This window comes from Vitis riparia, chromosome 11, assembly GCF_004353265.1.
Source record: "Vitis riparia cultivar Riparia Gloire de Montpellier isolate 1030 chromosome 11, EGFV_Vit.rip_1.0, whole genome shotgun sequence".
Classification (NCBI taxonomy): Eukaryota; Viridiplantae; Streptophyta; class Magnoliopsida; order Vitales; family Vitaceae; genus Vitis; species Vitis riparia.
This window is the reverse complement of record NC_048441.1, coordinates 6619141-6644616: the sequence shown is the minus strand read 5'-3', so window position 1 is coordinate 6644616 and position 25476 is coordinate 6619141. Positions and strand designations below refer to the sequence as shown.

Below are 25476 nucleotides of genomic sequence, written 5' to 3'. Positions count from 1 at the left end.
TTTGTTTGGAAATACTTGTCAGGTAAGTTTTCTCTGTATCCCCTATTCTCCTCCATTTTGCATTGTTCTTCATTTTTCTCTTTTATGTTTGATTGTTATTTGTTAACTGCGTGTATGTAGTAGAGAATGAATTTTCAATCATTTGATTCCATTGTTTTTTTTTTAGAGCTCTATATTATGGTTTTTATTACTCATTTCTTTAGTTTCTTATCAAAACAATTTTATTTACTTTCAAGGACAATGTGGTTTTAACATTTAATTTCTACCCTTTTCTCTACCTTGTTTTAAGCGTAAGAGTAAAATTTTTAGGTTTCCATGGTGAAGATAAGTTTATTGGGAATTAGTTCTTGGATAAGTTTCCTCCGTATTCCCTATTCTCTCAAATTTTGCATTGTTCTTCATATTTATCTTGTATGTTTTCGTGTATATGTCTACTGTATGTGTATGCTAGAAAACTAATTTTGATTCTGTTAATTTCTTTGTTTGTTTTTTATCTTTATCTTGCGTTGTCTATTCCTCATTTCTTTAGTTTCGTATCTGCATAATTTGATTTTCTTTCAACGATATTGTGCCTTAAGAGTTAATTTTCTTATTGTCGTTTTTACATTTGATCTCTACTCCTTTTGCTACCTTATATAAGCGTAAGGGTAGAATTTTTAGGTTTCCAAAGAAAAGAGAAGCTTATTAGGAAATACTTGTCAAGTAAGTTTCCTCCGTATCCCCTATTCTCCTTCATTACGCATTGTTCTTCATTCTTCTCTTTTGTGTTTTGAGTATTATTTGTTGATTGCATGTATGTAGTAGAGAATGAATTATCAATCCTTTGATTTCATTGTTTTTTTTTAGATCTCTATTTTGAGTTTTCTATTACTCATTTCTTAAGTTTCTTATCAAAATAATTTTATTTACTCCTAAGAAAATTGTGGTTTTAACATTTGATCTCTACTCCTTTCTCGACCTTCCTTTAAGCGTAACGGTAGAATTTTCATGTTTCCCGTGATGAAGAGAAGCTTTTTGGGAATTAGTTCTTGTATAAGTTTCCTCCGTATTCCCTATTCTCTCAAATTTTGCATTGTTCTTCATATTTATCTTGTATGTTTTCGTGTTATATGTCCACTGCATATGTGTACTAGAAAATTAATTTTGAATCCGTTAATTTCTTTTTTTGTCTTTTATCTATATATTGCGTTGTCTATTCCTCATTTTTTTAGTTTCGTATCAACATAATTTAATTTCCTTTCAAGATATTGTGCCTTGAGAGTTAATTTTCTTATTCTCATTTTAACATTTGATCTCTACTCCTTTCGCTACTTTCTATAAGCGTAAAGGTAGAATTTTCAAATACCCCGAGGAAAAGAGAAGTTTATTTGGAAATACTTGTCAGGTAAGTTTCCTTTGTATCCCCTATTCTCTTCGATTTTGCATTGTTTTTTATTATTCTCTTTTATGTTTGAGTGTTATTTGTTGACTGCATGTATGTAGTAGAGAATTAATTTTCAATCCTTTGATTTCTTTGTTTTTTTTTTAAAGCTTGATGTTGTGTTTTCTATTCCTCATTTCTTTAGTTTCGTATCCGAATAATTTTATTTACTCTCAAGGACATTGTGGTTTTAACATTTGATCTCTTCTCCTTTCTCTAATTTGCTTTAAGCATAAGGTAGAATTTTCAGGTTTCCCGTGGTAAAAAAGAAGTTTATTGGGAATTAGTTCTTTAACATTTTTTTGTTTTTTTAACGGGATCAAAAGTAATTTTCTTGTACACTCATACAGTAGACAGTGCAAAATTTGAGAATACGGAATACGAAGGAAACTTATCCAAGACCTAATTCCCAATAAACTTCTCTTTACCACGGGAAACTTGAAAATTCTGCCCTTATGCTTAAAGCAAGGTAGAGAAAGGAGTAGAGATCAAATATTAAAACCACAATGTCCTTGAGAGTAAATAAAATTATTTGGATACGAAACTAAAGAAATGAGGAATAGAAAACACAACATCAAGCTTTAAAAAAATAAATAAAGAAATCAAAGGATTGAAAATTAATTCTCTATTACATACATGCAGTCAACAAATAACACTCAAACATAAAAGAGAATAATAAAGAACAATGCAAAATCGAAGAGAATAGGGGATACAAAGGATACTTACCTGACAAGTATTTCCAAATAAACTTCTCTTTTCCTCGGGACACTTGAAAATTCTACCTTTACGCTTATAGAAAGTAGCGAAAGGAGTAGAGATCAAATGTTAAAACGAGAATAAGAAAATTAACTCTCAAGGCACAATATCTTGAAAGGAAATTAAATTATGCTAATACGAAACTAAAGAAATAAGTAATAAATAACGCAACATATAGATAAAAGACAAAAAAAGAAATTAACGGATTCAAAATTAATTTTCTAATACACACATATAGTTGATATATAACACGAAAACATACAAGATAAATATGAAGAACAATGCAAAATTTGAGAGAATAGGGAATACAGAGGAAATTTATACAAGAACTAATTCCCAAAAAGCTTCTCTTCACCATGGGAAACCTGAAAATTCTAACGTTACGTTTAAAAGAAGGTTGAGAAAGGAGTAGAGATCAAATATTAAAACCACAATTTTCTTAAGAGTAAATAAAATTATTTTGATAAGAAACTTAATAAATGAGCAATAGAAAACTTAACATAGAGCTCTAAAAAAAAAAACAATGAAATCAAAGGATTGATAATTCATTCTCTACTACATACATGCAATCAACAAATAATACTCAAAACACAAAAGAGAAGAATGAAGAACAATACGTAATGAAGGAGAATAGGGGATACAGAGGAAACTTACCTGACAAGTATTTCCCAATAAACTTCTCTTTTCTTTGGGAAACCTAAAAATTCTACCCTTACGCTTATATAAGGTAACGAAAGAAGTAGAGATCAAAATGTAAAAACGACAATAAGAAAATTAACTCTTAAGGCACAATATCGTTGAAAGAAAATCAAATTATGCAGATACGAAACTAAAGAAATGAGGAATAGACAACGCAAAATAAAGATAAAAAACAAACAAAGAAATTAATATAATCAAAATTAATTTTCTAGCACACACATACAGTAGACATATACACGAAAACATACAAGATAAATATGAAGAACAGTGCAAAATTTGAGAGAATAGGGAATACGAAGGAAACTTATCCAAGAACTAATTCCCAATAAACTTATCTTCACCACGGAAAACCTAAAAATTTTACTCTTACGCTTAAAACAAGGTAGAGAAAAGAGTAGAAATCAAATGTTAAAGCCACATTGTCCTTGAAAGTAAATAAAATTATTTTGATAAGAAACTAAAGAAATGAGTAATAAAAACCACAACATAGAGCTCTAAAAAAAACAATGGAATCAAATGATTGAAAATTCATTCTCTACTACATACACGCAGTTAACAAATAACAATCAAACATAAAAGAGAAGAATGAAGAACAATGCAAAATGGAGGAGAATAGGGGATACGGAGAAAACTTACCTGACAAGTATTTCCAAACAAACTTCTCTTTTCCTCGGGAAACCTAAAAATTCTAACCTTACACTTATAGAAGGTAGCGAAAGGAGTAGATAACAAATGTAAAAACGAAAATAAGAAAATTAACTCTTAAGGATACCGGTTAAAGGAAATCAAATTATGCAGATACGAAACTAAAAAAATGAGGAATACACAATGCAAGATCAAGATAAAAAACAAACAAAGAAATAAACGAATTCATAAATTAAATTTCTAGTACACACATATAGTAGACATATAACACGAAAACATAAAAGATAAATATGAAAAACAGTACAAAATTTGAGAGAATAGGGAATAGGGAGGAAACTTATCAAAAAATTAATTTTCAATAAACTTCTCTTGACCACGCGAAACCTGAAAATTCTACCCTTATGCTTAAAGCAAAGTAAAGAAAGGAGAAGAGATCAAATGTTAAAACCACAGTGTCCTTGAAAGTAAATAAAATTATTCGGATACGAAACTAAAGAAATGACCAATAGAGAACACAACATCAAGCTTTTAAAAACAAACAAAGAAATTAAAGGATTGAAAATTAATTCTCTACTACATACATGCGGTCAACAAATAACACTCAAACATAAAAAAGAAGAATGAACAACAATGCCAAATTGAGGAGAATAGGGGATACGGAGGAAACTGACAAGATAAAAATGAAGAACAACGCAAAATTTGAGAGAATAGGGAATACAGAGGAAACTTATCCAATAACTATTCCCAATAAACTTCTCTTCACCACGGGAAACCTAAAAATTCTACCCTTACGCTTAAAGAAATGTAGAGAAAGGAGTAGAGAATAAATGTTAAAACATCAATGTCCTTGAGAGTAAATAAAATTAATTTGATACGAAACTAAAGAAATGAATAATAGAAAATACAACATAGAGCTCTAAAAAAAACAATGAAATCAAAGGATTGAAAATTAATTCTCTGCTACACACATGCGGTCAACAAATAACACTCATAAACATAAAAGAAAAGAATGAAGAACAATGCAAAATGGAGGAGAATTGGGGATACGGAGGAAACTTACCTGATAAGCATTTCCAAATAAACTTCTCTTTTCCTTCGCAAACCTGAAAATTCTACCCTTACACTTATAGAATGTAGCGGAAGTAGTAAAGATTAAATGTAAAAACGAGCATAAGAAAATTAACTCTTAAGGCACAATATCGTTGAAATGAAATCAAATTATGTTGATACGAAATTAAAGAAATGAGGAATAGATAACGCAACATTAAGATAAAAAACAAACAAAGAAATTAACGGATTCAAAATTAGTTTTCTAGTACACACATTCAATAAACATATAACACGAATTCCGTGCACCACGCGTGCCACCGTCCGTGCACCATGGCGTACCACCTTCCGTGCATCGCGGCGTGCCACCATCCGTGCACCACAGCGTGCCACCGTTCGTGCACCGCAGCGCCACTGTCCGTGCACCGCACACGCAAAGCGCAAGGACTCATGTCACCACGCGTGTAAGGACGCATGCCACCATTTGTGCACCACACACGCAAAGACTCATGCCACCGCGCGTGCAAGGACGCGTGTGGCGCATGCTAAGAGGCATGCTAAGACACCTTCCACCATGCGGTGTTCATGCACCGCACGTGCCACAGTCCATGCGCTACACACACAAGGACTCATGCCACCCCGCATGCAAAGATGAGTGCCACCACACGTGGAAGGACACATGCCACTGTTCGTGCACCGCGTAGGCCACCGTCCGTGCACCGCACATGCAAGGTGCAAGGACGAGTGCCACCGCGCATGCCACCGTCCATGCACCGCATACACAAGACACAAGGACGCATGCCACCGCGCATGCAAAGACGAGTGCCAGCATGCGTGCAAGACCGTGTGTCATCGCGTGCGTGCAAGGACGCGTGCACAGTTCCGTGCACCATACGTGCCACCATCCATGCACCTGTGCATGCCACCATTCGTGCATCACGCAGGCCACCATTCGTGCATCGCGCAAGCCACACCGTCCATGCGGTACAAGGCACAAGGACACATGTCACTGCGCATGCAAGGACAAGTGCCACCGCACATGTCACCGTTCGTGCACCGTACACACAAGACGCAAGGATGCATGCCATTGTGCATGCAAAGACGAGTGCCACCACAAGTGCAAGAACGCGTGCACACGTCCATGCACCACACGTGCCACCATTCGTGCACCGCACATGCAAGGCGCAAGGGCGCATGCCATTGCGAGTGCAAAGGACAATTGCCACCGTGCGTGCAAGGACGCGTGCCACTGCGCATGCAAGGACGAGTGTCATCGCGCATGCAAGGACGAGTGTCATCGCGCATGCAAGGACGTGTCACCACGCGTTCAAGGACGAGTGCCACTACGCATGCAAGGACGAGTGCCACTGCGCATGCAAGGACGAGTGACAACGTGCATTTAGACGAGTGCCACCGTGCATGCCACCATTCGTGCACCGCCAAATGGCACACACAAGGCGCAAGGACGCATGCCATCGCGCATGCAAAGACGAGTGCCACCACACGTGCTACGCGTGTCACCGCGTATGTCACCGTCTGTGCACCGCCCGTGCCACCATTTATGTATCGCCCCTGCCACTGTCCGTGCACCGCCCCTACCACCGTCTGTGCACCATCTGTGCGTGCCATCGTCAGTGCGCCGCGCATGCCATCATCCATGCACCGCGTGTGCCACCGTCCGAGGAACCACGTGTGCCACCGTCCGTGCACCGCTCATGCAAGGCGCAAGGACGCATGCCACTAAGAGTTCAAGGACGCGCGTCACCGCGCATGCAAAGACGTGTGCCACCGCGCATGCAAGGTCCGTACACCATGCGTGCCATCGTTTGTGCGCCACGCATGCGAGATCCATGCACCGCGGGTGCCACCGTTCGAGGAACTGCACGTGCCACCGCGCATGCAAAGGTGTGCCACTGTCCGTGCACCGCCCCTACCACCGTCTGTGCACCGTGCGTGCCATCGTCTGTGCGCCGTGCGTGCCATCATCCGTGCACCGCGTGTGCCACCGTCCGAGGAACCGCGCGTGCCACCGTCCATGCACCGCTCATGCAAGGCACAAGGACGCATGCCACTACGAGTTCAAGGACGCGTGTCACCGCGCATGCAAAGACGTGTGCCACCGCGCATGCACGATCCGTACACCATGCGTGCCATCATCTGTGCGCCGCGCATGCGAGATCCATGCACCGCAGGTACCACCATCCGAGGAACTGCGCGTGCCACCGTCCATGCACCGCACATGCAAGGCGCAAGGACGCATACCACTACGAGTTCAAGGACGCGTGCCACCGCGCATGCAAAGGTGTGCCACTGTCCGTGCACCGCCCCTACCACCGTCTGTGCACCGTGCGTGCCATCGTCTGTGCGCCGCGCATGCCATCATCCGTGCACCGCGTGTGCCACCGTCCGAGGAACCGCGCGTGCCACCGTCCATGCACCGCTCATGCAAGGCACAAGGACGCATGCCACTACGAGTTCAAGGACGCGTGTCACCGCGCATGCAAAGACGTGTGCCACCGCGCATGCACGATCCGTACACCATGCGTGCCATCATCTGTGCGCCGCGCATGCGAGATCCATGCACCGCGGGTGCCACCATCCGAGGAACTGCGCGTGCCACCGTCCATGCACCGCACATGCAAGGCGCAAGGACGCATGCCACTACGAGTTCAAGGACGCGTGCCACCGCGCATGCAAAGGTGTGCCACTGTCCGTGCACCGCCCCTACCACCGTCTGTGCACCATGCGTGCCATCGTCTGTGCGCCGCGCATGCCATCATCCGTGCACCGCGTGTGCCACCGTCCGAGGAACCGCGCGTGCCACCATCCGTGCACCACTCATGCAAGGTGCAAGAACGCATGCCATTACGAGTTCAACGACGCGTGCCACCGCGCATGCAAAGGAGTGCCACTGTCCGTGCACCGCCCCTACCACCGTCTGTGCACCGTGCGTGCCATCGTCTGTGCGCCACGCATGCCATCATCTGTGCACCGCGTGTGCCACCGTCCGAGGAACCGCGTGCCACCGTGGCGCAAGGACGCATGCCACTACGAGTTCAAGGACGCGTGTCACCGCGCATGCAAAGACGTGTGCCACCGCGCATGCACGGTCCGTACACCATGCGTGCCATCGTTTGTGTGCCGCGCATGCGAGATCCATGCACCGCGGGTGCCACCGTTCGAGGAACTGCGCGTGCCACCGTCCGTGCACCGCACATGCAAGGCGCAAGGACGCATGCCACTACGAGTTCAAGGACGCGTGCCCCCGCGCATGCAAAGGTGTGCCACTGTCCGTGCACCGTCCCTACCACCGTCTGTGCACCGTGCGTGCCATCGTCTGTGTGTCGCGCATGCCATCATCCGTGCACCGCGTGTGCCTCCGTCCGTGCACCGCGTGTGCCACCGTCCGTGCACCGCTCATGCAAGGCGCAAGAACGCATACCACTACGAGTTCAAGGACGCGTGCCACCGCGCATGCAAAGACGTGTGCCACCACGCATGCACGGTCCGTGCACCGTGTGTGCCATCGTCTGTGCGCCGCGCATGCCATCATCCGTGCACCGCGTGTGCCACCGTCCGAGGAACCGTGCGTGCCACCGTCCGTGCACTGCACATGCAAGGCGCAAGGACGCATGCCACTACGAGTTCAAGGAAGCGTGCCACCGCGCATGCACGGTCCGTGCACCATGCGTGCCATCGTCTATGCGCCGTGCATGGCACACACGGTGCACCACAGTTCGAGGAACCGCGCATGCCACCGTCCATGCACCGCACATGCAAGGCGCAAGGACGCATGCCACTACGAGTTCAAGGACGCGTGCCACCGCGCATGCAAAGACGTGTGCCACCGTGCATGCACAGTTCGTGCACCGTGCGTGCCATCGTTTGTGCGTCGCGCATGCGAGATCCATGCACCGCGGGTTCCACCATCCGAGGAACTACGCGTGCCACCGTCCGTGCACCGCACATGCAAGGCGCAAGGACGCATGCCACTACGAGTTCAAGGACGCGTGCCACCACGCATGCAAAGGTGTGCCACTGTCCGTGCACCGCCCCTACCACCGTCTGTGCACCGTGTGTGCCATCGTCTGTGCGTCACGCATGCCATCATCCGTGCACCGCGTGTGCCACCGTCCGAGGAACCGCTCGTGCCACCGCTCATGCAAGGCGCAAGAACGCATGCCACTACGAGTTCAAGGACGCGTGCCACCGCGCATGCAAGGACGCGTGCCACCGCGCATGCAAAGACGCGTGCCACCGCGCATGCACGGGTTCATGCACCGTGTGTGCCATCGTCTGTGCGCCGCGCATGCCATCATTCATGCACCGCGTGTGCCACCGTCCGAGGAACCGCGCATGCCACCGTCCGTGCACCGCACATGCAAGGCGCAATGACGCATGCCACTATGAGTTCAAGGACGCGTGCCACCACGCATGCCACCGCGCATGCCACTGTCCATGCACCGTTCGTGCCATGCCACTGCTACACACGCAAGGCGCAAGGACGCATGCCATGACAAATGCAAAGACTAGTGCCACCACACGTCCGTGCACCACGCGTGCCACCGTCCCTACGGTGCAAGGCGCAAGAACGCATGTCACCGCACATGCAAGGATGAGTGTCACCACGCGTCCAAAGACGAGTGCCACCACGCGTGCCACAATCCATGTACCGCACACGCAAGGACACATGCAGTGCGCATGCAAAAATGAGTGCCACCACGCGTGCAAGAACACATGTCACCGCGCGTGCAAGACGCGTGCACACGTCAGTGCACCGCGTGCCACGTCAGCGCACCGCGCGTGCCACCGTCAGCGCACCGTGCCACCGTCAGCGCACCGCGCGTGCCATCGTCCGCGCACCGCGCGTGCCATCGTCCGCACCGCGCATGCCACGTCCGCGCACCGCGCGTGCCATCGTCCGCGCACCGCGCGTGCCACCGTCCGCGCACCGCGCGTGCCACCGTCGCGCACTGCGCATGCAAGGACGAGTGCCACCGCGCGTGCAAGGACGAGTGCCATTGCGCGTGCAAGGACGCGTGCCACCACGCATGCAAGGACGAGTGTCACCATGCGTGCAAGAACGCATGCCGTCGTCCATGCACCGAGTGTGCCACCGTTCGTGCACCGCATATGCAAGGCGCAAGGATGTGTGCCACCACGCGTGCAAGGATGCGTGCCACCATGCGTGTCTTCCACCACACATGCCATTGTTCATGCACCGTGCGTGCCACCATTCGTGCATGTGCATGCCACCGTTTGTGCACTACATAGCAAGGCGTAAGGACGCGTGCCACCACCGCAAATGCAAGGACAAGTGCCACCACGCATGCAAGGATGCGTGTCACCGTGCATGCAAGGACGCGTGCCTTCGCGCGTGCCCTACGTGCAAGGACGCGTGCGCGTGCCAGGACACGTGCCTCCGCGCATGCCAAGACGCGTGCCAGGATGCGTGCCTCCACGCATGCCTTCGCACATGCTAGGATACATGCCCTAGGCATGCCACCGCGCATGCCCGATCCACCTTCCACCGCATATGCCAAGACGCGTGCCACCGTCCGTGCATCGCACATGCAAGGACGGGTGCCACCGCGCGTGCCAGGATGCTTGCCACCATGCAGGACGCATGCCAAGACGCGTGCACCGTTCGTGCACCGCACATGCAAGGACGCATGCAAGGATGGGTGCCACCGTGCATGCCATGACGTCTTCCACCGCGCGTACTAGGACGCATGCCACCATCCGTGAACCGCGCATGCCATCGTCCTTTCGTTGCACGTGCAACCTTACGCCCATTATTTGTGCACCGTGTGTGCCACCGTCCGTGAATCGCGCATGCCATTGTCCTTGCATTGCACGTGCAAGGACGCGTGCCACCACGCATACCAGGACGCGTGCTAGGATGCATGCCAATGTGGAGTCTCATTTCCTCAAGTTTAAGTTATCTCCCAATGTGGGGTATTCTCAAGTTCTTTGAGCTTTTTGCAATGTTTTCCAGGAGCATCACCAAGCAACCAAAATTGGAAGTTATGGGATTCATCTTTGGTTCAATGCACAAAATCTCAAGAATGAGAATTGACAAGCAGCAATGCAAAGCAAAGATTTGCAGCATAGAACACAAAACAAGGTTGCCACCTTGAGTGCCCATTTGTGGTGGGGTGCCTTAAGTGGGATGCCCCTAGGTCAACCTTTTGTGCCTACCTGTGGGGTAGCTGCACCAAGTGGAGATGCATTGGAGCTGTTTAATTTTGTTTGACTCTAACAATCCCACCACCATATGTCATTGAACCTAGGGTTTTTTGTAAAACACATAAAATTTTTCGACAGATTCATGGTGTTGTAGCAACAATTCAGTTCTTTGGTGTTAGCAAGCAAGTGTTCTCATGTTTAGTTTAGTTCTCTTATTATTATTTTTATTTATTTTTATTTTTATTATTTTTTTTTTTAATGTTCAAGTTTGATAAGTCTAAGAATACAAGACAATAATGAAGAGTTTCCAATGCATAAATCGGGCTCTTAAATTAAGATGTAAGTACTTGAGAAGAGTTTTTGAATGAATCTTAATGGAAATCTACCTAAAAATTCAACCAACCAAGAAATCCGAATGAGTAAAGTTATAGGTTTTATTGGTGTCTATTTCATTATGTCACTTAGAAAATCACAACACCTCACATCATTATGACATGTCCTCTTTGTTATCTTTCCACCTCTACTCTAGTTCCAGTGCAGCCTCTACTCTAGTTCCAGTGCAGCCTCTACTCTAGTTCCAGTGCAGCCCTTATGGATCAACACCAGGCTTTAGGGTACATATAATCAATGCAATGTTAAAAAGCAAACGACCACCTCACCTTCTCCCCCCACCCCCTCCACCATTCTCTTTTCCACTATGTTGCCTCCATTCCTTTTCCACCCACCAGTCCACTCTTAGACCATGTTTTCTATAAATTACAATCTAATTTCCTTTTCATACAAACTCAAAAACAATTTGCTATTTTTAATTTTTATCTTTTTGGTTTTCCTCATACTCATAATGCCTTTTAACTCTTTACTGCCCTCTTTCCTTATGGGTCATCCAACCAAGATAATCATGAAATATTTGAAGGAGATGTCTCTACATGGCTCATCATGGATCTGAGTATGTTTAATATTACAATTGCCCAAAATTCAAAACAAAAACCAAAAAGTCCCATATATATTCACTATTAAAGTTTCAAGAATGCTAAAGGGGAGTTATTCTTTCTATTGATCATAAGGCTTGGTATCCTTTGTGCAGTCTTAATTGATTGGAACTGCCCTGTTTTATTGTGAGCTTGTGCCTTGTGGTCGACTGGAGTTCTCCTGGCTCCAATACCATAAACAAAGACAGAGGAAAAAGAAAATAAGTAACAAACTAAAATGACTGTGGAGCTAGGAATACACTCACTCAGAAAGTTTCTCTCTTTAACCCTGTTTTTGTCAAAATTTGTTTCCTTTGTCAGGAAACAACAGAAGCAAACTGACACAGGTTTGCACTGACAGAAGCAAACAGAGGAAGTTTCTCTCTTTAGCCCCCAACTTTCTTTAATCTTGCAACTTACTATCTTCTAAGTTTCTCTTGTAGTTAAAGATTGAGGCTTCCACAGACCGTTTGTATCTATGGCTGCAGCGTCTCTTTAATCATGTAACTTTTTTTTTTTGCCTAGTTTTCTTGTACTTATTTTAACTGGTTTCTTCTTACCATCTCAATGCAGTTCAAGGAAGTTTCTGTCCACAGGAAAACAAGCTTCAAGTGGTCTTATGAGCAGTCACAAGGCAGACCCATTTGCTATGGAGGCTTATTAACTTTGTACCAGAAAGCTAGCAAGAAAGTTGCTACACTCCATCTTTTGGATACCCAATTAAACAAATCTAAAGATTCTGCAGTTCAGCCTGCACAAATAGAACCTACCTACAGTACGGATTTGACTCAGTCACCTCTTGCAACACAATTCAGATCTAATTCAACTCTATGATACAGATATTGAGACAAGGAGAAACTACATTCGCAGTCCAATTTTACACAATGATACAATAGAGAGAACAAAAAAAAACGGTATAAGAGATTAACTAGAAACGCCAAAGAATTCTGCATGCTAAGTTGGTCACAGTAAATCTTAGTAACCTAGTGCATCTGGAAAGGCAAAGACAGGAGAACTATTGAGGGATGAGCCTGACAGTCCCAAGTTCAAAGAAGGGTTTTTTAGTCATGCAATTTTTGGTTTGGGGTTGTTTGATAGGCATGATGCATTCTCTTATGGATTCATCAATAGTTTAGGTTGTTCTTGTATTTTCTCTTTCTTTTCCTGTTTTTCTTTTTCTATTCCATATTTTTGGCATGATAAAGATTCTACTTTCCTTGTGCAAAAGGGTCCATCCCCTTGCTTTCTAACTTGGTTTCACTAAAGTGCACCAGATACATAATTTGGTTTGAATTGAAGGCAGAAAAAGGATGAAAAAGCTTTAGTCAAGGCAGTGAGGAGAAACATCATTTTTAAGGATCTAACAAAGAATATGGCTTGACAACTCAGGTAAATTTCTAAAGCAATAGAAAAGAGGAAAGGATCACAGTCACCTGTTACAGGTTGAAGTGCTGCAAAGGATATTCGTTCAGCCAATGATGGAACAAAAGCTTCATCACAATCCACAAAAGGCTCCTTTTCTGCCCACATTAAGGAGTTGCAATACATGTTTGCAACAATTCCTCCTTAGGAGCCTGTTGACACAAGATAACCATCCAGATATTATACTATTCGTAAACTACTAATTTCATTGAAAAGTTAAACTGTTAGCTAATAGCTGAACAATATATCATGTCAACCATTGACATAAGATAAATGAGCAAAAGCAGTCAATAAATCCTATCAAGCAAAATTACACAAATTGGCAAAGCATAAATGAGCAAAAGTTGCCAACAATCTATATCAAGTTCACTAACACCCGTAACCTAATAGCCTTCTATAAGATCTCAATCTCCTCGCTCGCAGATGGATTTAATAAATAGGAAAATAAAACAAGCATTGAGGCTCAAACTCATTGCCTCCCAAAAAGGAAGGCTCTAAATATCATGTTAAATTATTCATATTTAACTAAAAAACTAAAGTTATTAGGTGATAGACATGCCAATCTGACTAGTGCTTGCATTAAGATCCATAAAAGAAAAAAGGATGGTCCATAGAGCAATAAAATCAAGGACTGAAAAAAAAAATCATTTTCCACCATGAAAAGCATCTCATGGACCACAACTAAAACACAATAACCATATGCAATATGCTTGAAAAGGGAATAGAAATGCTAATATGTATTTGCTTAATAATTGAAGACTTTGGTTGGATAAATTGGAACATGTTTTTCTCAATCAATACTAGGCTAACCTAGAAAGATCTAGATGGTGATTATTGGGATTGTCTCAATTTCCTATTTAGTAGACATAATCCTTTTGGTAAAAAAATATTATTTAGAATATTTCATATATTGATATTTCTTCATAAAATTATATTTTATCTAAAAGGAGGAAAGTATTAGGAATATTTTTATAAATATTTTGTATCATGAGGGGAAAAAGTTCGAGATTGAAACCATCTTTATCAACAAATAAGTGTTAAAAGACCTTTTCCAAACATGAGGCTCCCGCTCCACTCTAAGGAAAACTATTTCCTTAAAAGAAAGAAAATCATTCAAACATCCCATACAAGAAACAAAGAATTTGTCATTTGCAAAAAAACCCACCTGGAAAACAAATAAAACTTATAGCAATCCAATTCTAGATAGTCAAAACATTGCAAAGTAATATGAGAATCACAGCCTTCCTCATGAACAAAGAATTGTTAAGACCAACTTTTTCCAAACCCACTTGGAGTAATATTTTTCTAGGAAAATCATTTTCCAAGAAATTTTCCAAACACCCATCCGGGAAAACAAAGAATATGTCATTGAAACAATTAAAACTTGCAGCAACCCAACTTCAAATAGTAAAACATGGTGAAGAGATGGATCATAGGAGAATCACAACCAACAAAGAATCCTCAAGGCCAACATTTTCCAAACCCTTATGGAAAAAGTATTTCGTTATGAAAAAAAGAATAAAGAAATTTTCCAAACCACATAACAAATCAAATAATAAGTATTATCCCAGAAAAAATTTTCCACAAAACAAACAACTAACAAAGAATCATCAAGACCAACCATTTTCAAACACATTTAGAAAAATTATTTTCTTAAAAAAAAAATTATCCAGCACCATAATAAAACCAATTATTTTTTTGTATACCAGAAAATTCTTTCCACGAAAACAAATAACTCATCAAGATCAATGTTTTCCAATCACGTCTAGAAAAATTATTTCCATAAAAATAAAAAGAAATTCTCCAACCCTCATAATAATAGCAAAATAATTTTCTTATCCCAGACAACATTTTCCAGGAAGACAGACAACCAACAAAAGAATCATCAAGACCAACATTTTCCAAACACGTCTAGCAAAATTATTTCGTAAAAGAAAAGAGAGAGAAGAAATTCTCCAAAAACCCTTTCCCAAAAAGCAAAGAGAGGCGCACGGAAGAGAAAGAAGAATCGGTTCTGAAACTCACCTGGTTTATATCAAATGGGAGGAGCGGAAGATCGGAAAAGCTAGCATGTGGTACTATGAAACAGCATCGTTTAGTCTGTTGATTTCTGAAAGAGTATGTTGGAATTGAGGAAATTTAGGGTTTGGAATTTGGGATTGGGTTAGGGGCAGAGAGGCGGTGAAGAAGGAGGATGAGAAATTGAGATTGAGGCTGCTCATTTGAATTTGTTCTCAGGGTTTTATATCAAAGAAAATAACGTTACCGAAAAGTTGAGTGAAAGCCGTGAAGACTGAAGCCAGCTGCAGGAGTCCCACGGTCGACTGAATTTGTAACGGATAAATAGATGACTCCTGAACAAAGGGATGGTCCACCGTTGATCTCGGATTTAAACGTTTGAATTCAAATTCAAATAATCCCACTGTGTTTAAATCGTAAAAATAAATAAATATTAATTTCAAAAAGTGAGGTTAAAATTATTTTTTCAATAATTATTTATTATTTTTTGAAATATTTAACTCTTAATATTTTTATTTCTGATTTTGATATTACAGAAATTATGAGGGCATAGAAGAGTTTGATTTTGAAAAAACTATATTTTAGAACTTAAATCTTACCTTCTTCTCAAAATAATTATGGAAGTAAATAATTAAGATTTTCTAATTATTATAGGCATAATAAACATTTTTCATACAAAAAATTCTCACATTCTTAGTGCACCCTTTTCCATACTTTATTTTTATTTTTTTCTCTTACATTTTCCAAGAAGTTAATGTAACATTAATTTTAAAGTTAGGAAAGAGGTACTTGATACCATAATGAAGTCAAACTCATTAACTAATAATTTTAGTAGATGTGTACACATATATAGATATATTGACTTTAAAGTGTGAGTTTAAGGTAAAAATAATGCTTTTGAAAAAAAAAAAAAAAATAGATCTCTTCCCAAGATATTTACCGGTCTAACCTTTGTAATCACATATTTATTCATGTTATTTTTCATTTTTCATTTTTTTTTAATGTAAAAAATTGGAGTTGGTGATAGTGATTTTAGCTTTAAATTTAAAACTAGAGTCACTAATAGTGGTTCTAAAGATCGTAGTTCGTAATTGTGGTTTTAAATTTAAATATAAAACTATAGTTACCTACTGTGGTTTTAAAACGAAAAAAATAATAATAAAAAAATTGAACTTGATGTTGTATGGATGCATTACTTTGACAAATATTTTAACGTAGCTTTAGATTGAGAATTTTTTTTAAAAAAAAATAAACGGGTTACTTTGACTAGAAACTCTTAAAGAGTGACTTGATTTCCAAGATAGTTACCTCTTTTGTGTCTATAACATGTTATCATAATTTTGAGTTATAAAAATAAATAATTTATTCACAATGTCTAGTTATAATAATATGATTTTTCTATAACACCAAGTTAAGATTTTTCTTTTTATATCCAATAAATTTTTGTATAACATCAAATTATGGTTCTTTTTCCATATTTGAGAAATTTTTTTGTAACTTACCAATTATGATTTTCAAGAGATTTTTTTAATAACTTAAAGTCATGGTTTTTCTTTTAATATCCAAAATTAACCAAAAAAAAAATTAAACACACAAATTACTAACCATGCTCTAATATCAAAAATTGAAAAAAATTTAATTGGTATATAATATCAAACATTTAAAATATAATGAAAAGAAAAACTTAGTTTGATGCATGATGTTAAACATTAATATAATTTTAAATCTCTTATTAACACCCTTGAATTTTTATGAAAAATGCTTTTGAGTATTAGTAAATAAGAGCATGAAAAATGCTTATGAGAAAATGTAAAAGAATCTAATTTAATCTCTTCAAAACACATGAATGGAAAATAAAAAACAAAAGTACGTTTGTTAAGTTCTTCTACCTAGCAGCTACTGACGCAAAGAAGCAAACCTAAGAGGGGCACCAAACCCTCACACATCCTTGGTAGGAAACTGACATGTTTTCTCTGTAAAAAAGAGGCTACAATAAGATTTCACACAGAACCTTCCATCTTTCACCCTCCTCCAAACCAACTTATCATCCATACTTTTTTTATTTTTTTTTGCAAAGAAACTGCCTAGATGTGTCTTGAACAGCTCCCCACTGTCTCTATCTCCCAAGCACACACTGCCCTTTTGAAACTATGGTTCAAAGGTTCGTGGTTTCTCCCCCACCCAAACACCTGTCACTCTTGAACTTTTATCAAGGGGAATTTCTCTGCATCAACAATCTTGCCAAAATTTAGTCCTATGACCATTACCAACAAGAATTAAAGTTTTGGGTTTATTTCACATAGGTCCTCCATGAGAGAGAATCTATAACACTTCTTGCATTCTTCTTAATCCATATAGACCAAAATGGTGCCATACTTCCTTCACCAAAAACTACAAAACAAATCTCTAATAAAAAGGGAATTTCAGCCGAGGTGCCAACTAATCCTGGCCAAAGCAAACTAATTCTACTATAGACAAAAAGATAGCTCACCATTCCAAACCAACAATAAAGGCAATCAAACAAATCCATAGAAGCTCTAGGTTTATGAATATATTGCATGACAGGAAAACCACAGATATTGAAGAGCTGTAAGGACAGCTTTTATCTGCATTTTTTACCTTATTAATAAACTATGTTCAGTCTATTACACTTTGGGTATTCTATTACTTGCTGCATATTTTCAGTAATTAAACTAAAAAAATAAATGTCACTAGATTGCATATTACTTTCTATCAATTGCAGCAGTGAAACAACCTAATAGTTTAGAAGGAGTTGGTATAAAGCTGGTCTAGAATCCTATTAGAGCAATTCGATCTAATGGCTTAAAGGAAAAAATCAATTAGCTCATCCATATAGCATCAGACCTCAGGGAGTTGCATAATTGCTTGCTGATCAAGTGGAAGAATTTTGTAGGGACCAAATATGTGAGTCTCCACAAGGCCCTTTAGGGAAATAAGGGAGAGTAGAAGTAAGAAGATGAATGATAATTTGGGAATATACTAACATTTGAACAAGAATTGTTATCATAAAATATTACAGGAGAAGATAAAAGAGAAGGGGAACCTGATGACAAGATGCCTTTGTAAATCTTTGTAGTACTTCATACAAAACGGAAGCAATTTCACGTGCATTTGTCAACTTCTCTCTGTGAAAATATATATATTCCACATATTACATAGTCAAAAATTTAAAATATCTATAAAAAAAAAATCTAGACTGAATGCAAGCAAAGTGGAATATCCATAAGGAAGTCTCAATTACCTATTTTCCAAATCCCATGAATCACTATGTTGGCGAATATAGTTCTTATACTAAAGATAAAGATGTCCAAGTTCACGTAGATCAGAATTTTCTTTCCTTTTTGCAATAGTAGTTACTTCATCCTATAAAACCAAAATATGGAAATATAATATGAGATCGTGCATAAAGGAAAAAAGAGATTTAGAAATGCACTACTTGTTAGCTTCAATTGCCTTGACTGTTGGTAGGAAAACACAATAATAAGAGGAAGCTGTCACAATTACAGAACATGATAACACATACAAAAATGAGATCAAGAGATACCTTGTATATTTCAAGAGGTTATGGAAATAAAAGTTTACTGCAATTTAACAAGGAAATTTTTATCACTTCAGTTTTCTGATTCATACAAAACACAAATCACTCTCAGAGTAACAGAGTAGTACAACCTTAATTGCACTCAAGAAAATGAAAGCATCGTCTTTGACCTTCAACTAAGGAGTAAACTTCTTCAACTCACATAACAGAACTAATATGTGGAAGTTTATCAAAGTTTTAAGTTGAGAACAAAACGTACATATAAGAATTAGGGTGTTGTAGTTTATAGGGTGCTGCTATTTTCTTGTAAGTGTTGAATTCAAATCAAATAAAGATAGGGAAATGCTTATAAGTTGTGCTTAGAACTGGACAGTGGACGGGTTGGACATATTTTGAAGTTCTTGTCACAGTCTGAAGGTAGCCACTTTCCCAGGTAAAAACAAGCAATCCTATGGTCTGACATTCAAAAAAAGGATATATTGTCAAATTTCCTAATTAACAAATGGAATATAGCATTTACATTGATCAAACCCCAACTTAGTTTGACCAATTTTGTAACTTAAAAACCAAGGTCTAACCCATACACAAAGATCCAAATTAACTCTCAATACCTACAAATTGAATGGACAAGACCATGTAAATTCAGAAGATGTTATGCCTTAAGTAAAGGACAAAGACAAAAGTATAGCTCCATACTATTTCCAGTTTGACAATAAAAAGTCACATTATTATTTGATAGATGGAGAACTACCTTTGGAAGCCCCTAGAGTAATATTCAGTTGTTGCATATTTTATGTGTTTTTGCAAATTATACTTTTAAAAAAAAATGCATTTCTACAAATTATACTTTTGGTACTCTAAGCATATGAGTTCATTCTTTGGTAAAATCAAAATCAGCCATTAATGGAATAGGAAATCGTCATATTGCGCATTCATTGTTGTGGAAATTTGGAAGGTACAATTATGCATACAGTTGTACCACATAACTGTACCACCAATTGTACCAGCAGCTTTACTGCATATAGTTGTTTCCTAAACTTTATCCCAAAATCAAGGATTAGATTTTTTTTTTTTTTTTTAAGGCAGACACCTCAACCATTCATGTATAAATATCGAAGCAATAATCAGTTTGAATAAGGTGAGAAAAATAAAAACAAGTTCTTTTTTTTTTTTTCCCTCAAATTTCTTCAATGTTTTACTAAAATAATTGTTTCTACGTTCAAACCTTAAGGAGATGTAAACTCTTTTACATGATATAGAAGTATTATAACTTTGAAAAATTCTGCAGGAAATTTGACATTATTCATACGGGAAAATTGCAAAACTAAGTAAAAAGCATATTAAAAGAATACCATCTTCCAATTATGTGTAAGCATACACAACAAGGTGAACTAAAAATGAGCTTGAAAAGATGGAAAACCATATAACCAAAATATAATTACTACATTGAGTAGAAGAATGAATGAATGTATCACTATATTCAAGTGCAAGTACAAAGATCAGGGATTGTTAAATGGGGCATGCTAAAACCAACTATCATATTGCTGTATTAAGCTCATAAATAAATAATACGGTAGGACCACATGTTGGCAAAGTATAAGAAGAAAAAGGACAAGAAGAGGAGGCAATTGCAATGGGAAGAAGATAATACAAACACTAAGGGAAGACGTTGAAAGACATTAGATTCACTTCAGTTCCAAACTCTTCTTAACAAATGCAAGAAGTTACAAACATGGAAGTATGTGACTACTTTGTAGCCAACTTTACTCTATGTATGAAACAGACTTCATTTTCATTGACTACCTGTTCAAGCCACTGAAGAAGAGCAGTTTTAAATTTCCAAACACACCATCCAGTTGAATAGTTATCCTTGATATGTGCCATTTTAAAAGCATGAACACGGCCTGTGTTCCATTTAAACAATAGTAGATGTACACTGTATAACTTCAGATCGAACTTGCATATTGCATTTTAAAAAGAAGGGTTTTCCCAGCCCCATTTCTCAAATTGTTGGATGCAAGGAATAAGTAAGAAAAAAATAATTAAGATTCTTGATATAAGATGCCAAATCATATTTTAAAAAAGAAAAAGAAAAAAGAGTCAAACAAGTATAGTACTACAAACAAAAAGAAAAGATGGATGATTGGAAATCAAAACCCATCTCTCCTATTCCCCTACTCCAAACAAAAAGAATAACATGAAAATGAAGTCAAATTGTAGGCTTGAGGATGGAAATTTATGATAAAAAACCAATAACATATTTCACTTTTGATCATGGTTATTAATCTAATCTGAATCATCCATATCAGTATTACAACAAACCCCAAAATCATAATTGCTAGTGACCTCTGTTTCAAAAGTAAACCAATATCGGCATATTCAAGGAAAAAAGTAAGATTCAGACTGAACCCCAAATTCGGTTGCAAAAATAGTCCGAGAAATCCAAGAATTCAAAGAATTGGAAATCTTTTTATTTTAATACTTTTATCTATTGGGTTTGCAAATTCATATGAATGATCTGGAAAATTGGCAAGATTCCGTAGAATCGACCAAATGATTGATAGAAAAAGGTACAGAGATGAGAAAAATGAACCAATATTTTGGTAATTTGGGGACAAATTCAAGCTGGCATGGTACAGAAACCTAAGAAAACAGCAAAACAATCACACCCTAAAAGTTGCATTTCAGAAACCAGGCGTCCAACCAATCATGAAAAGAGGGAAATAAGGCATGAAGATAAAGTGCGATATGAAAAAAAAAAAAAAACACTCACAGAGATTAGCAATACGAGGGTCATCGGGTTCAACCCGGTTCTCAACACGAAGAAAGCCACGAATGTCAGTTCCTATGGTGACAGGAACTCGCTCACTGTCAAAAGGCTCAGGAGAAGAAGAAGATGGAGTATATGAGGCGGTGGGGGTGCGATTGGTGGGCATGGGGAGGAGGAGGAGGAGGATGGAATTATGAGAATGGCGCAATGGATTGATGAGAATAGGGTATATGAGGCGGTGGGGAGAAGAAGAAGAAGAAGAAGAAGAAGAAGAAGAAGAAGAAGACGACGAAGGAAGAGGAGGAGGAGTAGGAGTAGGAGGAGAATGGATTGATGAGAATAGGGTATATGAGGCGGTGGGGGTGCGATTGGTGGGCATGGGGCGAACGCATTGCTTTCAGCTTTTTGTGGACAACCGTTTTCGTTTTCTTGATGTTGTGGTGAATGGAAAGAGGAAATTGGTGTGATCATTTGCTTTTGCTTTTGGAGGTTGGACAGTCAGGGGTTTTGAGCTCTTTTTTGAATGTATTCGTGTCCCATTATCTTACATTTAACCTGGTTATTTGTACCTTAATCATATTCAATCCCCACAGTTGGAAGAGAGTAGTAAAGAAGTAACAGGCTTGTTTTCATTATTTTCTACTAGTATGTGATAATATGCCACTTGACTGGGAACAACCCACTCCACCTATCCTGCTGCCAGTATTCTGCATCTTTCTCAAAATTTACAGGTCCAACCATTTCTGCTACCCCACAAAACTGCGAACTAGCATTGACCTACACGATTTTGTAATCAAAACCAATAATTAAACCAAAAGCAGCTTCGGTGGACATAAAAACTAATAGAAAACATTAACTATGGAAAATAATTTCTCTACGTATCTAATAATTCGAAAAGAGGTAACAAATAATGCGTCTTATTGAGAGAATGAGTTCAGGGTTCATTCTATTGACAGCTTTAATTCATATACGTATTTTATTTTATTTTATTTTATTTTTACTATATAAAAAAACTTACAATAAACTATATAGAAAAATAGAAAAACGATATATAATACATTTTATGAATTAACAACTTTGGTTAGAATATAATACCATTTTTCCAGCAGTGCATTCTTGTACAACATAATAGTGCTTTGGTATTTTACTGTTAATAGCCACTAGAACAAACAGGAGTGGGATTATGAATATCTGTGATATTTACAACTCTTCATACTAGAGTCTTTTATGACTTTATCTGCTGGATCCCACCAGGTAGGCAGACTTCCCAAAAATATTGAGGCAACTGAGTGAATCCCCTTCTTTCTTTGTTACTATCTTAGGATTTATTTATTGTGTTTTATTTTTATTTTTCATTTTTTGTCTTAAGGGCAGATATTGGGAACTGTAAAAACCTGAAATTCCATAAGTAAAACAGGAAACAATTATTTTATTCATGGTAAACTTATTGCTTATGTTGTATAACTGAAAATGAGCTCACATGAAAAGAAGGGATGAAACTTGGGTTTAACTGTATGCTGTTCTATAAATGGTCTCAAAGTTGCATGATAAAATGTATGTAGTACAGCGGTCTTTCTTCCATTCTCTACAAAGGAAATTTCTTTCTTTTGATCAGCTTAAGTTCTTTTTACTAGAAACTGTTGAAATGTAGCGAGCAATTAGAATTCCAGGGTTCAGCAAGCCTGTATCTGCTAAGATTCTAGGTGTCTGAATGTCTATGATTCAAAACATTGAGCTAAAAAATGAATAAAATGAAATAAAATAAGAAGGGTTCCTTTTGAATTTCTTTCATTGATGCAAGAATTTTTTATTTTATTTATTTATTTAGTTATTTTTTGTCAGCCCGGTCTTCGTTCAATTTGGGAGAAATATTATGAAGAGGCACATGCTGTGGTATATGTAATTGACGCTTCTTGCCCATCATGTTTTGAAGATTCAAAATCAGCACTGAGTGAGTTATTTGCGGTTATTTTGATTTTGTGGAACATAGTGCTCTTTTAATTACTGATCAATTTTACCATTAGTGTGGAGTTTCAAATTGAAATTACAATGATGCATTTACACCTTCAATTTGATTACCAGAAAAAATTCTCCGGCATGAGGATTTGCAAGGAGCTCCTCTTTTAATATTAGCAAACTAGCAGGTGAAATAAATCTTTACCTTTTTGGATCAAAAGAAAGTTATTATGAATCTTTTTCCCCATACAGTTATAAATAATAGTGCATTTGAGCTTCAGTGTGTAATGAGACAAGAATTTGAACCATGTTGAGATTTTATTTTGTGGTGGACCTATCTTCTGTGTGCATGAATCTTGTATGTATGTATGGGTATCCAAGAAGCACCAATATAAGAGGGAAAAAAAAAAGCAACACTCGGACAAAAACAACAAAAACATGAACGACTATCCACAATTTATGTTCTATAAAGAACAATTCTCCTTTCCCAACTGGACTTTAGATCATTCCAAAATTTATTTAATAGAGATCTCCTTCTACTTTTGGTTGGGAAGATCTTGCTCATTGAAGATCTTTCAACTTTGCTGGTGCCACATGCACCAAAACGAGCAAGGGGGAGCCATGCTCAATACCTTCCTCTGTCTTTTATTTGTACCCTTCACCTTCTAGCCTAAGAGGAGCTCTTCCAAAAAATCTGGGAATGCCAACTGTAGTTCGAGTATTGGGAATGACAGCTCCCGCAGCTTTCTAGCTCTAAACTAGTGGATGAGGATGTGATTTAGGCTGCATCTGTTGCTATCATTCATCCTCTCCTTACATAAGGATATCAATGGCTAGGATCTTTCACTGTTTTTTGTGGGTCTCCTCTAGGTACCTTCCATTTTTCTTCCCTCTTGTATAAAAAATGAGTTGATAAAAGGTGCTTTTACACGCTTATAGTAAATGTAATTGTCTTTATTGGGGGCTTTACTTCATTGTTTTGTTGATTTATTTTGATAAATGTATTCTTGGAAGGCATATGATAGTGACTTCAGTACATTCCAATGTTATTCTAAGATGTAAATTATTTTGTAATTAGGATGTGCATTTAAAGATTCTTTTATCAAAGTGTTGAAGACTTGTAGTTCATCTCTATGGCCTGATTTCCAGAATCTGAATTCAATCTCCTGTCTTGTAGCTCTTTGTTATGCAAATATTGAAAGGCAGCAAGCTACCTCACCATCTGTTATCGTCAAAGGTGCTGGTATGGCAGGCAGTGCAGCTGCTCGTGCTCTTCATGATGCCTCATTTCGGGTGTTCAAAAGAGAAAATTTGATTATGATGCATATCATTTTTATACCCCATGCTTGTTATTGTGTCTACACTTGACATGACTAGCTGGTCCAACACTTGTGGGGCATTTGCAGATGCTTCTTTCTTGTTGCCAAGGAAAAGTGTATGATGCATTTTTAGTTAAATTTGTTGGAGACCATGATATATATTATAAATCCAAATCCTAACAACTTGCACTTCTAGAAAACTTGGTTGTTCAAAATGGAATCTGAGCATCTTTAGTAGGAGGCCATATTTATTTCTTCAATTTATTGAGTCCACGTTCAAGCCCAACCATGTATTTATTAAGCCCATATTCAAGCATAAGAGCTTTTAGGAAAATTGGTTATCCAACAAAAATATTGCATAGTTTTTAGTCATTAAATAGTCTGAGTTTCATGTCTGGATTCCTTGGTGGGTGGATTGGTAATGGATCAAATTGATTACAATGTTGCATGTTTCCTTATTTTTTTAAGTATATATGATGCATTGCCACAAGTTTACCCAGATTGTTTATTTTATGGCCAGAATCTTGTTTTTATTGTACACATCAATGAGAAAGTTCGAGCAGGTGTTTGATGCAGAATTAGGTATCATGTGCTTGTCCATATGGGACATGTGTATGTTTTTGTACCAATATGATCTGCTTTTCACTTAATGCGAAAGAGTAGCCTGATCTGTGGATTATAGCTGTTTATCTGTGCTTTTATATTCT

The 25476-nt window shown here is 39.2% G+C and overlaps 1 protein-coding gene and 1 long non-coding RNA gene across 4 annotated transcripts; one reads left to right on the top strand and one right to left on the bottom strand.

Moving 5' to 3' along the window:
- Positions 1 to 529: 529 nt before the first annotated feature.
- On the bottom strand, positions 530 to 22035 carry LOC117925079. Of its 3 annotated transcripts, XR_004652935.1 has the most exons (4): positions 21498 to 22032; positions 18428 to 18549; positions 18230 to 18311; positions 17911 to 18108 (listed from the first exon to the last, which is right to left on the bottom strand). XR_004652935.1 is itself a non-coding variant. In XM_034843910.1 (2 exons), exons 1-2 carry the CDS (start codon positions 21871 to 21873, stop codon positions 19071 to 19073), a joined length of 486 nt encoding a protein of 161 aa, XP_034699801.1. In that variant the 5' UTR covers positions 21874 to 22035; the 3' UTR covers positions 18611 to 19070. The 3 variants fall into 3 exon arrangements, 1 of the variants encoding a protein (XP_034699801.1); XR_004652936.1 differs by lacking the exons at positions 17911 to 18108; positions 18230 to 18311; positions 18428 to 18549; positions 21498 to 22032 and adding exons at positions 530 to 4623; positions 13158 to 13298; positions 15172 to 15469; XM_034843910.1 differs by lacking the exons at positions 17911 to 18108; positions 18230 to 18311; positions 18428 to 18549 and adding an exon at positions 18611 to 19180 and having other exon boundaries at positions 21498 to 22035.
- A 1232-nt stretch (positions 22036 to 23267) lies between these two features.
- Positions 23268 to 24911, top strand: LOC117925081. The gene is made up of 3 exons (XR_004652937.1): positions 23268 to 23445; positions 23577 to 23638; positions 24628 to 24911. It is a non-coding gene; the product is annotated as an uncharacterized LOC117925081 (long non-coding RNA).
- The last annotated feature ends 565 nt before the right edge of the window (positions 24912 to 25476 follow it).

Bases quoted from the DNA above. Each gene is read 5' to 3' on its own strand.
- LOC117925079 (XM_034843910.1), bottom strand. From the start codon at position 21,873: ATGCCCACCAATCGCACCCCCACCGCCTCATATACCCTATTCTCATCA. The intron at 19,181-21,497 runs GTGAGTGTTTTT...TTTGAATGTCAG, and splicing joins CCCTCGTATTGCTAATCTCT to ACCATAGGATTGCTTGTTTT.